This window comes from Zeugodacus cucurbitae, chromosome 6 (assembly GCF_028554725.1).
Source record: "Zeugodacus cucurbitae isolate PBARC_wt_2022May chromosome 6, idZeuCucr1.2, whole genome shotgun sequence".
Classification (NCBI taxonomy): domain Eukaryota; kingdom Metazoa; phylum Arthropoda; class Insecta; order Diptera; family Tephritidae; genus Zeugodacus; species Zeugodacus cucurbitae.
In genome coordinates, this window is record NC_071671.1 from 2,078,441 (window position 1) to 2,096,714 (window position 18,274).

General features: G+C 37.4%; 1 protein-coding gene across 5 annotated transcripts in view; it reads left to right on the top strand.

Moving 5' to 3' along the window:
• The window catches only part of LOC105215627 (uncharacterized), an 87,837-nt gene that overhangs the window by 53,479 nt on the left and 16,084 nt on the right, over nt 1-18,274 (top strand). For all 5 annotated transcript variants that reach the window (XM_054234787.1, XM_054234783.1, XM_054234782.1 and 2 more), the window contains one exon: nt 17,161-18,114. In XM_054234787.1, coding sequence (XP_054090762.1) covers nt 17,259-18,114 — 856 coding nt within the window. In that variant the 5' untranslated portion in view covers nt 17,161-17,258. The remainder of the gene's footprint in view (nt 1-17,160; nt 18,115-18,274) is intronic.

Sequence of the window (18,274 nt, forward strand, 5' to 3'; positions counted from 1 at the left end):
TTATTTACCGTCATTGACGTATTTATTGTAATCACAACAAAAGCCACACGTAATTTAAGCGCGTTTAAGCTGCATTCCAGTTTTATCATATAATTGCTGTTGTTGTTGTTGTCCACATATTTGCTTAGTTATGACGCCATAAATTAGTGTGTAATAGTCGCAGCAGCGCGCTTGACTATTCAACAGTTCATTTGAGTTCGTCTCCATTGAAGTCTTTTGTTTTTTCACAGCCACAACTCTGTTATGGCATCGCTGTGTCTGTCGCTGTGCGCTCTCTGGCTGGGTTGATACGCATATTAAATAAGGCATATGATTATATTTGCTGCGATAACATCGCACATGCACGGCCCATTGTATTGCTGCTGAGGCTGTGGTGTTTGGAAAAAAAATAGCGAGCGTGTTATTTATTTTGACAGCTCAAAGTCAATGTTTGACTGTGGTATGCTATGGCTACGGTCATAACTGCTGTTAACTATAACATTATATAATGCTAATAAGCATAGAGGAAATGATTTGTTGGACATAAAATTTGATGGGGAAATTTTCATAATTTAAGTGGTTTGCAAATGATTTGTAATAATCTATATTCTTATATAGTTTCTATCTCTCTTTATCTCTATCTCTATTTCTATCGCTCTCTCTATCTGTAGTTTCAACCATAATAATCAAAAATCTTCTTGATTTAAGTGATTAGGTTCTTCTTATTCTTCTACAGTTTCTATCTCTCTTTATCTCTATCTCTTTCTATCGTTCTCTCTCCTCTATCCATATCTCTCTCTGCAGTTCATAGCTATCAAAAATTTTCATGATTTAAGTGATTAGGTTTATTCTTCTACTGTATGTCTCTTTCTATCTCACTCTATCTCCCTCTCTTTCCATATATCTTACTATCTATATATCACTTTCTGTGCAGGAAATGATTGATAGTTTAATCTTAAAAATTTTCTCTCTCGCTCTTTTTCTATCTCTCTCTCCCTCTCGCTCTCCCTCTTACTCTTACTCTTAACAAAGCCAAAGGCAAGTTAAACATACCAAACTTAAAGCATCTCTTCTTATTCTGACTTATTTAAAGGATCAATTTGTCTCTGAAGTTTACTCAAAAGATATATGTAGAAGGATACTTTAGAAACTATAGTACTGAATCTTTTCTTATAAGTGAAATGAGTCCAACGATCTATTCCTACGATCCTTAAAGTATAGCTGATAGCTCGAGCTTTTACCAACTTTGCTTCAAGACACATAATAACTACTGACTCTTCAACCAATCTACAACAAAATCATTTTCTGTTCCCAAGACGTTTAGGCTTATATTCCTGAAACTGGCCCGGATTTTTATACAACCAAACATTGTTAACCTCAAAATGATTTGGGATATATGCTTTTCCTCACACTACAACAACAACTACAATAAATCCGTTTTATTTATAGATCTTCTTAGCTGTTCCCGGGCCATTTTTCTATTACTTCTACAACTTTGCTTCTGCCGTTTGTTTTGTAAATTTAAGTTGTTTTGTATAAAAACAGTTACAAATATCGATAAGCCTCAGCCGCACTTTTTTTTGGAATTAAAAAAGAAAAGCAAAATTTCCCGCAAATGTCGGGACTTCGGCTCAAAAAGTGACATTTTCAGTTGAGAATAAGTTTGGGATGCAAACAGATCTCTACAAATATTTTGGTGGCTTAATGTTGACACAAATATCCAAGATCGATAAAAAACGATTTAATCGACCAGTATTTGACCCTAGAGACATCTATTGGAAAACGGCGGAAACGACAAAGTTGTAGACCAATAAAAAAAACTACGTCGAGAGAAATTAATTTTTATCAGTATATCCTATCTGGCAACACCCTCATAATTGTATAAAGAACTTTACAGTTCAGTTGATTGAATTGTTCTTCGATCAATTCTTTTTTACTATATGTAGTCCCTTAATGTGGGCACGTTACTTTGTTTTAATCCCCATATTAGCTTTCGGTCTATTATTAAATATTATTGAAAAATCGCCACATGCATAATTAATTACTTTTAGACATTGTTTCAGCAGAGAAGGCTTTCAGCACATTCTAAAGCCTTATTCAAAAATTACAAAAACAAAAAGAAGTAACCTACTCACTTTAGTTTTGTGAGTGTTTTACTTGTGGTTTGTTTGTAAGCCACACACCAAAGCCTAATTTGAAGCCACAACAGCTTAATAATATGCAAATTTTATTACATCGGTGCTTTATTTTATTAGTATTACTATCATTGTTATGTTTTTTCGATTCCTCTTTGTTTTTTATTTCATTATTACTACAATTTGTATTTTGTGCTGTGCTGGCTCACTTCTTTCGATACAAAGGCTCACAACCGCTCGCCCTCTTCGTTAGTTGTATTATGTGACATTGTCTGTTGATTAAATAGCTTATTCAATAATTATATTGTATTCACAGGCACTACCGTTAATTTGTTTTATACACAATTTTTGAAAGTTTTGTCGCATTGTCAAATGATGTGTTAAATTTGTTCAATAGTCGCGTGTTAAATGCGCTTTTGTTCGCTTTAGAGAGGTATATAAATCAGAGTTCGAAAGTATTCGCAAGCTTTTATGAAACTGAATAGACGGACTTGTGTGTTAAAAATGAAAACAAAAGCTACTGATTTACAGGCTGTAAAGTGAAAGACATTTGTTAGAGGCTTCAACTCAGGTAGCAAAATTAGAGTTTGTTAACAGCGGTTGGCGCTTAAAAGCATGAAAAAATTTAGAATCTTACTCAGCGAACTGCAAACATAATTAAAATATGATTTCTCGATGAATTCTAAGAAATAAAGTGTGTTTTAATGCAATAATCTTAAATGTAGTAAAAAAAAGTGATATAAAAGAAGTGTTCAAAAACTAACGGAAATTTCAAAAATTTCAAATTTTAAGATGTGTTCAAAAAATAACGGGAATTTCGAAAACTTCAAATTTCACTGGTTTGAAAATATTGGGATTGTAAAATTGTTTTTTATTATTTTTTTTCAAAAATGAAAATTCCCGTTATTTTTTGAACACACCTCATACTGAAAAATATAATATTTTGTTATTATTTTCTCAAAATTCCCACAATATTAAATACAAATTCATTTTGAATCGCTTACTTTGCCCCAAATAACCAATTGTTATGGTGAAAACTAATTTTCCAACACAAAATGCAATTAATCTGAGCTACATTACAAAGCTTCCTACTGTTTTTGCTATAAAAATATTTTCTCAAGACAAATACATACCAATAAATTCCATTAAATTTGAGTTCTCACCATATTGACTTGCGCTCTGACTTATCTTTTTGTTTATTTTTTCGATTTTCCATATGCAAAGCGCTTCAATTAACATTTTATGCTTCGATTTGGCAAGCAGCAATTACAGCAAGTAAATGCAAAACAAATAAATTCGAAGAAGTAACATATGAGTGGATATTACGTGGCATACATAGCACACATAACATAACTTAACATACTTCAAATACAAACATGTTCAGACATATTTACATGATCAACTGGGTGTTGCCAGCTGTCTTAGCAGCAATATTGTGTCTTCATAATTATTATTATTTTTTTCACATTAATTTGCACTTTGCTGCTGCGCACGTACAAGAAATGTAATTGAATTCGAAATTTGCTTGACCGCGGCACTCATTCCCAACGAAGGCGCTCTAAGCGCCTGTAAAAGAATAATACTAGCGTAAATCTGTTTACATAAGCAGCTATGTATGTAAGAATGTAAGAAATTACATATTAAATAGTTAAACTCTTTTTGTACCATTGTTGGTGTATGTGCGCGCGTTCATAACTATGTATGCAAAATAATCAGGTGTGCAACAAGTCAGCAGCCGGCAAGCAACATACAATTAGCATGTCAGTAGCGGGCAACAACAACACTACATTTTATAATAAATATAAAAAATAGTTTTAAGTTGTATACTTTGTGTATTACAAAGCAACAACAACAGCAATACAGCGAGTAAAACCGAAAATAATTGACAGCCAAGCAATTTTAATGCCAATCATCATGGCAAACATTACATATTTTTTTCCTAAATAAACAAAAAAATGCAAGAAAACAACAACAACAACTATTTTTACGCAATCGAATTCCAAAAATTTGTAGGTTTGTGCTTAACGCCTTGCGGCAAAATAACGCACAAACCAACCACCGCCTTGAGTTTAGCCAAGTTTGTGCCTTAAGTCTTTTGCGTTTTGGTGGGTGGCTACATTTGATCGATGTTTAGGGCGGCAGAGAGGCGCATCAATGGCAATAATTAATGTTATTTCTAATTGCATAACAATCAGCGTTAATATGTTAAACTTTATACAAAAACAATAACAACAACAATTACAAAAAAGTGCGAAATACTGCAAAAGCAAAGAGAGAAAAATAAAAAAGCAAAAAAAAAAAAAAAATACAAAGAAAGCAGACATCATTATAAGTTAATCAACTTAAGAGGCCTTTGACTGTGCAGCGCTAACACAATAGCAACAATAACAACAATGAGACGAGGACTTAGTGCGCAACAAGTGTTTTGAGGCATGCAATGCAGTCGAGCTGAAAAACAAAAGCACACACAGACAACAACAAAAATGAAACATTTAAGTTTTTGTTGCATGCAACTTTTTTTTGCATCTTCTGCCACACAGCTTGATCTTATATATATGCAGTTGCAGGTGTTGCTGCTTGCATTGTTGTCTGTGTTGTTTTAGTGCATTTAGTCATTTGATTGTCTGTGCTTTATTTGCATGTCTCAAGAGTGTTTTGCCACCATTTAGGTATTCTTCAGGTGTTGCATACAACATAAGTGCCTATAATAACAACAAAAACAGCTACGCTATCGATCATTATGACACAATGGATACGCTTACAACGCGAAAGAGATGCTGATGTTGCATACGCTGCGTAAGTTTGTCACGAAGTTTGTAACACCCAGAAGCAAGCGTCAGAGGCCCTATAAATATATATATATATATAAATGATCAGTATGTTGAACTGAATCGATTTAGCCATGTCTGTCTGTATATATACGAACTAGTCCTTCAGTTTTTAAGATATCGTTTTGAAATTTTGCAGATGTTATTTTCTCTTCAAGAAGCTGCTCATTTGTCGGAACTGCCGATATCGGTCCACTATATCATATAGCTGCCATACAAACCGAACGATCGGAATCAATGGCTTGTATGGCAAACTTCCGCATTTTACTACATATCTTCACGAAATTTGGTGTGAGTTATTGCTCATAGAAATAATTTAATCTGCGAAAAAAATGTTCAGAACGGTTTACTACATCATATAGCTGCCATACAAACTGAACGATCGGAATCAATGGCTTGTATAGAAAATTTTCGCATTTGACGTGGTATCTTCACGAAATTTGACATGGATTACTGCTTAAGGTAATAATATAATCTCCGAAGAAATTGTTCAGATCGGTTAACTATACTCACTTACTTTTTCTTACGTCTTTAGATTTGCTTAAACACATAGTTATTAAAAGAAATGCACCTGTGAAGGGTATATTAGCTTCGATACAGCCGAAGTTAACGTTTTTTTATTGTTTTTGTAATATTTTGGTTTTTGTGGATGAAATTTTTCTTGTCCAGGAACCAACAGAGATGCAGCTAATTACCCAAGTGGTGTGGTAACACAGGTGTCTTGTAATACTTTCGCTTCCCGGCTCCTAGAACTGATCACAAGTCTCCTCTCAAAGGATTATTGAAACATTTCGGAAATCATGATCGAAATCCACTAACTTCGAATATGACACTGCTTCCTCTACAAAATTAACTTAAGTTCGACTGCTGTTTATTGTGGTCCGAGAGCTGAAGTCCTACTTGTAAGTCCCCTTTTTTCACGTTTTCGAATTCGAATATGTATAACCTACCACTTAATGGGTCTTGCAATATATACACTTCTCAAGTTTAGCGCGTAATATACCCATCATCAAGTCAAACTGACGTCCAATGACAGCGTATACTTTAGTGACAACAAAAAAAAAACACGAATTGTTCCTATATTCACTCAAGCAATCATTCGAGTAAGAATTTCAACTTAAGTTCAGTTCTGCTGGCATTCAACAGCCAGTTGGCGGCGGTAACAACTGTTGCTGTAATTGTTGTCGCTTTGTAAACTTACTTTTTAACTGTACGCTGCTGCTGCTCGTCAGAGTGCAGTTACACGCGTTGTGCGCGAAGCTCATTTTGATGTTGCTGGTGTATTGTAAGCGCATTTCTTAGCCATCATTTAGTTGTTCCCGTAATTTTTTCGCTACATTTTTCACAAGTTAGCTGGTTGTTTTTTGTTTTTGCTTTTGTTTTGCCCATTTCTGTTGTCAAGTCATCAACATTTGTTACGGCTGTTGTTATTGTAGCTGTCGCTGTTGCCTGTTGTTGTTGCCTCTTGTTACTGCTGTTGCCATTGCTGCTGTTGTTTCTGTGTATTTGCCATATAGCGCTTGACCTAAACATTCGCGAACATCTGTTAATGCTATTATTATGTGGTAACTGTTGTTGTTCGATATCGGTATTTATTCAAGTGCTGTGTGCAGCATTGAGTTGTTTGTAACTGTGTCTTTTTTTTCTACTGCTACTGCTCGCAGGTGTTTAGTATTGTGGCGGTTGTGTTTTTTGCTAAGGCATTGGTAACAAGTACTTGAACAGCAAGCAGTCTTTTTGTATTGCAAATGCCGTATTATATTGTAAGTGAAACAATTTAATGATATGTATTAGAAATTGCAAACAAAATAAACTGTTCCCATAACTGAGAACAGTTTTTTAATTGAAAATTTACTCTAATAGCTGTTAACATCTCTGCTTAGGTGGTAAAAATACTATTAAAGCCTTTTACAAACTGTTCCCACAAAGTGGGAAGAGTTAATTAGTGTTGATTTTAGCTTTATAAGCGTATAAATATGATTTAAAGCAAGTAGTACTTATTAGCTCCATTAAATAATCAACTTATACTGCAAAACGTAGCAAATAATTATACAAATGCCTAAATAATTGTTTAATTGTAGCACCTAAGTTAAACATGTATTTAAAAGGTGCACCATTTCTCGCAGTGTTGCAATTTTAGTACAATTTCTTGCCGCATTTCTCCACTTTTTTCGCATTCGAGTAGCTTTCCATTATACAATAAGTACTTGCCAATATTTGTATGCAACTCTCACCGCTGTCAGCCCATATTTGTAAATCACTTAAACAACTCGCCAGCGGCAATATTGACAGGCCGACCAGCCAGCCTGCCTTTAGAGGTGAGGAGCAGGGTGCAGCCTTGTGCCTTAGAGAGCCCAGCGATTTACCAATTTTGGTTAAGACGCGGCCACAGCGCCCGTGGCAACACACCAAACATCAACAATCAAATACACTTAGGGCTGGGTTAGCAAGCGATAGTCGCGCTAATGGCCGCCAATTGCTGTTGCCACTGCTGCTGCCGTTTGTCTGCATTGCAACACGTGCATAGTATTGTGTCTAATGCCAATTGTGTTTGGCGCTGTTGTTGTTGTTGTTGGGCAATATTATTGCATTTGTTCTTGCAGATAATAATTTTTATTGTTGTTGTGTTTTATTTCTGCTTGGTGTGGCAATAGCGCACTGGTCGCTCCTTGTTTGCGAAATTCGCGCGAAATACCCGACGCATGCGCGTGCGCACGTTTTCGCCACAAATGGAGTTATCAACCAAAAGTGTCTTCATTGCATAAACACACACACACACGTGCGTACTCTGGCTTAATGGCAACGCTATTGTCTGCACATGACTTGCCACATCAATTGGTTGGCGTAATTTTCCAAGGAAAATGTTTGCACGCTTCTGTAGCCGCTACTGCCACATAGCCGTTGCACACTAATGTTGCATGCAACATGTGTTGTCTGCGCACTTATTTTGTGCGTAGTTGTCAGCGCTATTTGTGATTGCAAACCGCTCGCTTACATTTGCCATTGGAACTAATGAAGAGCGCAATATAACACATGTACAATGAACAACTGCAACAATAAATTGCATTATAGCAAGGAAAGTCAGAAGAAAAAATGGCAACAACACCAAATAACTTTGCAATACACAAGAGGCAGCGATGCACGCGTAGGGGCTGCAGTTAAGGCCTAAACACTTATTAGACATGTTTGGCTGGGCAAGTGGAAGGAAGTCAAGACAAATGCATTGGCAATTGTTGGGCTGTAATGCGATGCAAGAGCTGCAACTGTTGTCGCTAGAGATTTTATGGAAAATAGCGAATATTAACAACACACTACAATAATACAACCTTTTATTTTAATCATTTCAGTACCTTAGATGTTTTCGAAGTTGTTAAACTTAAACCATTTTGCCGAAACCAAAAATTTAAGACTGTTCCTACTTAATTAGAAATAAAACTGATAGTTAATATAGATAATAAAAGTTACTGTTTATTACTTGAAACACAAAAAATCACAAAATTTAACTGTTCCCACATACTGGGAACAGTTTATAAAATATGCTGGTAATTTTACTAAGCAAAGCTAACGATATTTGAATACGTAAAAAAGTGTTATATTGAAATAGGAAGATATAATTGTTATAATCTATGCTTTCATTAACTTTAAACTGTTCCTAGCTACGAAAAACAATTAGTAGTATACCATATTATATATTTCAAAGTATTCTTCATTTAAAATTATTATTTAGATTATATTTAACTGCATTTCTCTTAATTTAAAACTGTTCTCAGTGCGAATATTAACATTCTTCACCTCCTTATAGCCACAATTTAATTGTTTTTGAACTTATATTATATATTCCAAAGCATTTTTCGTTCAAAATTATTATTTAGATAATATTTAACTGCATTTTTCTTAATTTTAAACTGTTCTCAGTGCGAATATTAACATTCTTCACCTCCTTATAGCCACAATTTAATTGGTTTTGAACTTATATTATATATTCAAAAGCATTTTTCGTTCAAAATTATTATTTAGATAATATTTAACTGCATTTTTCTTAATTTTAAACTGTTCTCAGTGCGAATATTAACATTCCTCACCTCTTTACAGCCACAATTTAATTGGGTTTTGAACTTCAAAAGCGTTTTTATAGTAAATACCTTATATAAATCCATTCCCACGCATTTCAGCCGCCAGCGTGCACTATTTTTAAACCCGTCAATCGCAATTTTCCAACCATTATTTGCTACGGATGCATATAAACTATTTCCATAAAATTACTACATGCCACTTAATGTTCGAAAAGTTGAAATACCACTTCTGTACTTTTGCTTTGGTCATTATTATTACAGTTTTTTGCTGCTGCTGCTTTTGCTCCATTTGCAAGGCATGCGCGTTGTTGACATTTATTTTTACCGAGCTCTCATCAATTGAGAAATTGTTGGATGCAATTAAAAAAATTACATGTACGTGCCATAACATTTACCATGACCGCGTGATGCGAACGCCTGCGCTTGCTAACATATATAAATACCCCGATGCAGGCCGACTGACTATCCATCATGCGATTTAGTGTGACGGCACATATGTGTATGTTTGTGGCAAGCATAAGTGGCACACTAATGCTGCGCCAAACTGGAACACACGAGCTTGCTTGCCACTGATAACAGCAGAAGCGTGCGCGACTTCATAGAAAATTGACAGCATCGCCACTTGCATGCCATCACATCAGTCAGCCATCAGCCGCCATCTTCAGCGCTACTTCATCCTTCAACACACGAGCAAACAGGCGTTACTGCTATTACAATGCCTTTTGTTGTTGGTTTACTAGACTAGTGTGCTGATACCGCTGCGAATTCTTCATCCTGTGCTGATGACGGTGATGATGCCATCAGTTGCGCACAGTCCAGCCAGCAAATCCTACTCAGCGCCTAAGAACAGTCTAAAGCAGTTGATGGCAGTCAATAATTTTCGCTGCTGATCTGGTTTGCTTTCTTCTTCTACTTTGCTCAAACGCTTGCCAACGCGTTCCATGGAAGTTATAAACACAGAAATGTTTAATAACATATATCATTCATGCGCTTACAACAAATACGAGTATTTGCGCCAGCGCATCGTGATTGGGAGGGCAAAACTGCTGCGCTTGTTCGAAACTACTCTACATATTACAGGCATGCCATGTAAGGGTGTGTGTGTGTGCGTGTAGGTAGCTAATCGTTTATCTTTTCGTAACGTAGATCATTGAGTAGTGCTCGGTGTCGATTGCCAAGTCGTTGCGAAATCGCAAAACGCTAATGATACGATTTACTTGGTATGTGATTAAGATGCGAAGACAAGATGCAAATGTGTACATATGTAGCTAAGTGCCATCTATGTATACAGTTGTACATATGTACCACTAAGTGCTTTAAAGCAAGCGCACACACACTCAACGCTCTTCGAAGTTAAAAGTTTATTGCTTGTTTTTACTTTTCTGTTTACAAATAGGCATAAGAAGTGGAAGAGTGAAATAACAAAAACATATCGAATAAACTATAACGAAAGGGAAGTGTTAAAAGTTATGCGAACATCATTAAATCTTATATGCATGATAATTACGCGATTTGAATGAATTAGGCTGAAGAGAACATTTTAATATGAACAGTTTTTGAGTAGGAAGTTTTCACAAAAAGATATGGATGGCATTATATGCAAAAAATATGTCAAATATATTCCAACAAAACCAAAAAATCTGATTTTGTGAATTTGGGAACAGTTTTATGTAACCAATATAGGGTAAAACTGAATAAAAACTTAGAAAATTTGTCCGCGTTAAACATTTTTAGTGAGTAAGTGCACATTAGTATCCAAAAATAGCGATTTTAAAAAGTGAGAACAGTTTTTTATTGAATTTAAACTACACAAAACCATGTATAACCATGTAAGCAATGGGTCTGTATGTAATAATACAGTTTAAAGAGAATTTTAAAAAGTGAGAACAGTTTTTTATTGAATTTAAACTGCACAAAAACAGCCATAAACACATAAGCACTCGATATGTATGTAATAATACAGTTTAAAAATAATTTTAAAATGTGAGAACAGTTTTTTTAAGTAGCAGATGTACAATTGATATTACAAATTAATATTTTGGCATTGTCGTGAACATATGGGGAACAACATTTAGACGACCCAGACTGCTTTCGGTGACTTAACTTCACCATAATTAGATTCAATTAATATTTACATTAGAACTGTAGATTTATATATTTAATTTCACTCACTATAGCTGCACTCCAAAAGCGATATTCCTTTGCAACTCCAACAACTTGTTCGCAATCCAAACATATGTATGTATTCTTGCAACACACGCATATTTGTCCTTCGAAATTAATCATTGGCGCCCATTCCCGCTTTTACCTTAAACTCAAGTGAACACATGTAGTCATTTAGCATTGACATTGTTGTCTCAAAAGGTGCGCCCTACAATTTAACATTCCCGACGTTGCAACAAACAAATGCTTTCCTTGCAAAAAGGCAGACACACGCACTTATAAACACTGTTGCACGCTATCCCACCACAAATCTTGTCTAACCAGTCGCTAGGGAGGCAGCAAGACAAGTGCACTTTGTCGGCGGTGTGTTGTGGGGGAGACACACACAAACAGATCCTTGCCAAAGCGTGTTACCATAACTGCCAGTAAGACTCTGCCAACAACTTGTGACGCAATGTTGCAACATGTTGCAGCAAGCAGAAGTCAATTGTTGTAGTACGCAATGTAAGATAACATGCAATCGCCAAAGCGACATTTGCTAGTGTTGCTTCATTTAACCAGGTGTCGACACTGATCCGCAATGACAATAACATATTTTCATGCTCATGCTCACCTCACCGCGGCGGGTTTGTGGCAAACCGGCTCGAGGTAGTCAAAGGAAAGAAAACATCATTTGAATAGCGTATGACTTATAGCAATACTGACTGAAGGAAGAGATGTTGCGTAAGGAATTTCTAATAAATAGAGAAGAAGTTTATTACTGGATAGAAGGAAAGATGTTGGCTACATTCTTCAAGCAACATTTCAGACTTTGACAAATTTCATTTCTGGCTCTTCTATCTTAGTCTCAAGATATATAGACTCCTTAGCATAGTTTTCTTAGATACCTCAGCTTTACTATTTTCATCAGCTCCTGAAACCATCGATCCACCAAGGTCGATACTTCGGTTGTTTCTCCTTCGGCTCACAGATTGTTCTTCATTCCTTTGGTTACTCATAAATCCTTTTCGTTAGATCTACTGGATTTATCTTATTTTCACTTTCATCTTCATTCGTCTGCGATCTAATCTTTTTTTTGGAACATATAGGAGATTAGTCATTCTGAAGACTCTGGCTCATATGGGACTAAATCTCTGGTTACTCATAAATCCTTTTCATTAAATCGGCTGGATTTATCTTATTTTCACTTTCATCTTCATTCGTCTGCGACCTAATATTTTCTTAGAACCTGTAGGAGATCAGTCATTCTGAAGACTCTGGCTCATATGGGACTACTTGCAAAATAGTTTTCCTTTAAGTAAGGTATACTTTCTATAACAACCATGTCCAAGTCTTACAGCTTCATTGCAACAAATAACATCGACTACTGACTAGAGAGAATCATATGTTTGATTCGTGACCCCGACCTAAAAACATGTTTTTTTTTTTCAAATAAGATTCAATAAGATGACTCAGTCAAAGTCTTATCGGCGATTTCAAAGCTAGCAAAGAAAATGCTAGAAAAACTTTCTACCAAAATCAAAGCTATGAGCTCAGCAAACCCAGCGCAGCCATGCAACATTTCCGATGACTCATTCGAATGGCGCTTAACCGAAGAAAATAAAACTAATTAGCCCACACACACACACGCACACGACTGCAACGAAATGAATAATAAATTATCATACGAAAGTGAGCGGTGCAAAGCCAATGGAAACAAATTTACAACAACAAAAACAAAAAAGAAAAAGAAAGAATCTAAAGATTCTTAATTAACTTGACCGAACGGCTGCGTAGCATCAGCAAAACCCCAGCGCATTGCCACTAACTGCCGACAACAACAAAAAACAACAGCAAAAGCAGCAGTAAACAAACAACGACAACAGCAACAACAACAACACTGTATGCAGTACAACAACAGTGCTTAATAGCTAAAGCGCAGCCAGGCGTTGGATGCCATTGGCAACGGTAACTTGTCAAACAGGTGTTGCAGCCGTTACGGATGAATAGCAACAACAAGTATAACAATAACAACAAATACAACAACAATAAAAAATAAAAAATAAACAAAAACCCAAAGTCGCTGGCAATGCAATAGCGCATAAAGAAACCGAATATCAACCAAATGACAACAACATTTGGACACTAATTTTACCTTGTGTTTGTTGTTGTGCCAGCAAGTTATCCAATATGCAGATGTATGTATGTACGTTGGTCCGTGTGTGCATACATATGTTCTGATATATGGTAACTGCGGCTTGCAACATAGCGCGCGCTGCCGCTTACATTGAAGGTCAGCAACTTTTCAATGCAACAACAACAACAACAACTATAACAGCGCCAGCGCATTATCAATAACAACAGCAGCCAGAGTTGAGGTAACAGGCAGGCAGCTCATACACCGGCAAGAATCGTGTTGTCCGTCCTCGGCTCTTCGTCGACCCTAACCGGGTAATCCGGCCCGTTTGTCTGGCAAGCCAACGACATAGTCATCGCAGCTTCGGCTACTGTATTGTTGTTACCCCCGACTGCTGCAGGTTGCAGTAAAAAAGTTTAAATTACAGCTACTTCATGTGATAACACACACACACACACACGCGCGCGTAGACTTGGCAAGTGTAAGTGGTCAGGCAAAGAGATAAAGCCGGAGCGAGCATAGAATGTGTCATGTGGCGTCTAAAATGCAAATTGTTACATATTTAATTAAGAAAAAATAATTGGCAGCAAATTTATTTTTAGCCTGACTTGCCGCAACAGGTTTTGCAATAAAAAAATATAGTTTAGAATTTGCTTGCTTGGTAGCTGCGGTTTACAAAGGAAAATGTTTGAAAGTATTTTAGCAGTGCTAAAACATACAGAAGAAACGTCGTGGGATCTGGAATTAGGTGGGAACAGTTTTTGAAAAGTGGGAACAGTTTTCAAAAAAGCGCTTAAATGTCATTTAAAACAAATTTTGAACGTGAGAACTACTTCACATTCCCAACCATGCTGTTATATACATTGAAAAGTATTCATTATGACTATCTTAAGTTGTAAGCACTTTCAATTTCCCCACTCAAAGTTACATTGCTATCTATACCTATCTATGCACAACACTAGCATAACCTAGCGTCTGGGTTAACTCAATAGCGCATATCGCATACCAAAGGCATGACGCAACAACGCATAACAACAAACAAACCACAGCAGCCACCAACACCAGCGCGTAGTATCCACCACCGAACGACCTCAGAACGCCACGCAGTTACGTTGTCCCCAAAACGAAATTCCACACACACAACCGAGATCAGATACAAAAGGCAGCGCGTCAAAAAGAGAAAAAATTTGCGATAAAAATTATACAAAAATATACATAATGAAGTCGAGAAGAGAAAAGAATGTTGTAAATTCCACATTTGTGCTGCATTTAAACCGGCAAGTTAAGTGTTTAACCGCTTTGGTTGCGTTAGAACTACAACAAAATGCCGGTTGCAACGCACGCCCACATTGTTGACGTGCTTTGACGCTTTGCAAAGGAAAACGAACGCGACGCAATTTGCGTGCAAGTGTTGCCATATTACGTATGCATGCGTGTGCTTGGCGAAAAAAGCATACAAATAAAAGCGGAATGGCAGGTAAACGGCAAGCAAAAGTGCGAAAATCAGAAAGTAAAAATACGAAAATTTCTGCCTTCGCCAAACTAGGAATTTATAGGCTGAGAACAGCAGCAGTGAGAGGGAGAGTTTGTGGCAACGTTTGTGCAAAGGCACGCAGTCGGCAAGCCAAAGAAGGCAAATCCGCAAGCCACTTGCCGCGAGTTATACTTACGGGTATACATACAACTGGGTATAACGCAGTTGGTAGACGTAAATGATGAAGTATTAAAGATTATTTGCTGAAAGAGTTGATCAATAGGAACTTTATTGCGGTGGGGATGATTTATTTAAGAAAATTAATAGAGTAGCGTGTATTTAAATGCGATTTTATGAGTATAATGTAAAAAAATCAAAATCTGCCACAAAAAAATAATACTGGGAACAGTTTTTTGGCGTCTAAAAATTGATTTTACTAACTAATAAAGTAATTTAAATTGATTTCTGCTACAAACAGTCTTTAATTTAACAGATTTTAAACCGAGAACAGTTTATTTAAACAATATATAACTGTTCCCATTAATTTAAATTTAATTTAAACTTAAATAAGTCGATATTTTCTAAGTAAATTGCTGTCTAATTAATAATTATTATCAAGGAACAGCAGTAGGTGGGTTTTCTAGAGTGGGAACAGTTGTTAATGGAAAATTTTTTGTAGAAATATGGCTGTTTGTAAGAGTTATTCGATAGTCTTAGTTTATATTGCTGTAAAATCGTCCAGAAAAAGAACTTTAGACCATATACACAATGCCACAAGCAATATGCTTTCAAAAAAAGTTGATAAAATTTTATGGGAATCTTTGTTCATTTAAGCTAAATGTAGAAAAATGTGAATACATTTTTTTTTATACCAAATTTCCTACAAGCACGTTCTGCATGCATAATATAGACCACAACAATAAATACAGACACGGTTTCGGACAATTCACTTTGAAGTTGGCAACCTTTGAAAGAATGCGGACTTGCCAGTTCAGCACAACAATAAGACTTAGCTAACCAACACCGGTGAAAAAAGGAAAGAAATAAATAGCGCAACCAAATACACACACACACATAAAGAGTAAGCTAAGTGCGCTTGTATTTGTGCATAGATAATGAATATGAGAATAAAATAAACGGAAAACCGAAAGGGAATGCCAGCAGCCGCAAATAGGTGTGAAAAAATCACCTCATACCAATGCATATGAGTGACTGTGTGTGTGTAGAGTTATCTGCAACAGCAGCGTGACATGGAATAAATTCATAATGATTTGTGTTGCCGCAAGATTTGTTTTTGTTCACCTCATTTTGTTTACATTCATGAAAAGCAAAATAATAAAATGCGCTAAAGCGCTCCAAAATGCAGTCCAACCCAGGAGAGGTTTAGGTGGTGGCGCAGCAGAGCAGCTGTGAGCTCATATAATTTGTGGCATATGTTGCATGCTTACGACGTCGTCGCTGCTGTGCAACTATATAATATGAGAATTGCATTCCAAGCAGCTGCCGGCAAGTAAGCGCTTGTTACAGCAACAACAACACCGGCAACAGTGGCAGCATAGAAAAATTGTTGCACGTGCTGATGTTGTAGCTGCACGGCGTAGCGCTATGCGGTGCACTGGCGCTTGAGGCATGCAACAAGTAGAAAACAAAATGCGCGCATTGTAGTCTGAGAATGGAAATTAAAGCGCAAAATTCTTACCACAATTGTGTGCGCATGCCGGGCTGTGTTGCACGAACCAATGCGGTTTGCGGCTGCCTGGCTGGCTGGCTGGCGGTCTCTGACCATTACCGCCGAATTGCGGTGCAAAGCAATCGACCTAATAATGAAAAAAGGTGGGCGCTTTAGACAGCTCAGTGCCAGTGGCAGAGTGGCAGCCGGCGTAGCGGCAAAGGGTTGGCAGTTTGAGGTCGTTCAATGACTGCGCCGGTTGCATGTGCAACATTTTCTCATGAGAATTTCGTTTTCAATTTTTATTTCTAGTTTTTGTTCTTTTGTTTTTGTTTTTGCTCAATCAAAAACGGTGAGAGTGTTTCTTTGCGTGCTGTGAGAATGTTATAAGAGGAAGTAAACTGTTCTCAGGCGTGACGGTTGGCACTTTGTGGTTAGGGAATTTCGTATTTTGGGAAATAATTTTGGCAATATGCATCACGCTTTGCATATTGAACGAACAGTTCTGAATGATTGAATTTGATTGAAAGACAGTTGGGGAGCTGTGGTAAAGCCTTGCTTCCTTGGATCTTTAGATTATCGTTTTTGTGGCATTTATTTTCAATCTGAAGCCGTTATCAATAAGCTTCCGTTAAATTATTGTTACTATTGTGAAGTATATTCTATAGAATCTATTTCAGTTCCGTGTAATAATTCTCCATCTCTCATTCTTCTCTTTTTCAGTGGCCCAAAACACACAACAAATAATTTGCCACCAAAATTCAAAGCTCATTACACTAAAGTACTACTTTAATCAACTGCGCCGCTCGGCAGCCTAAATTATGCGCCTCTTCAAGACACGCAAGTCCATCGACACATTCGGCAGCACCACCACCACCAACAACACAACCAGCATCCATCCGACATATCAGCAGCACTACAACAGCGGACCGCAAACCACCACGCCCACACCGACCGCCACAACATGCGCCGTCAAATTCAGCAAAACCATCGCCGGCAGCACATCCATCTCGTCGTCGCTACCCGATCTGCATGACTCGCCCGTTATGATCCTGAGCTGTACGAACCTGAGCGCCAGCCACACGCCCACACCGCGCACACCCACCAGCGTCGGTGGCGGCGGCGTGCTCAGTGCCAGCAATAGCGGCGTCTCCACGCAAACACATTCACCAGCTGCAGGTGGCGGCGGTGCCAGCTACACACACAACTACAGCAGCCTCAATAGCAGCGGACGTCAAACACCATCCGCGCTGTCGGTGGCTTCATTAAATGATGCGGCGCTGCAGCGATTGCATCATCATCATCACCAACAGCAGCAACAACAACACCACAGTGCGACACACTTATTTCAAAATGGCAGCGGGGGCGGAGCTGGTGGTGTCGGCGGTGGTGGCGGCAAGTGTAAAAGTAACACTTTGCTGGTGAATTATGGCGGCAGCAGCAATAATATTGCGACAGCGCAGCATTATTACCAAAAACTCGGACAACAGTCGTTGGGGCAACAACGTAACACCTCGTCATCGAGCAGTTGCATCTACGAGAAGAGCAGAAATGCGAGTTGCCACAACATTTCACTGACGCCAAATGGCGACAAGAGTGCGGGGGGCGCGGGCAGTGGCGGTGGCACACCAATGAAAAGTTGCAATGGTTCAACAATATCGCTGATGGCGTCAAACGGTAAGTGGTGTCATAACAAAATTTAATCTCAAATGTGGGTCAGCATAAAATGTTGTCATGCGAGTATGATATGAAATATATTGTAATGTACGAGGTGTGTTCAAAAAATAACGGGAATTTTTGTCCAAAAGTCCAATTGTAATTTTTTTTATTATGTTAG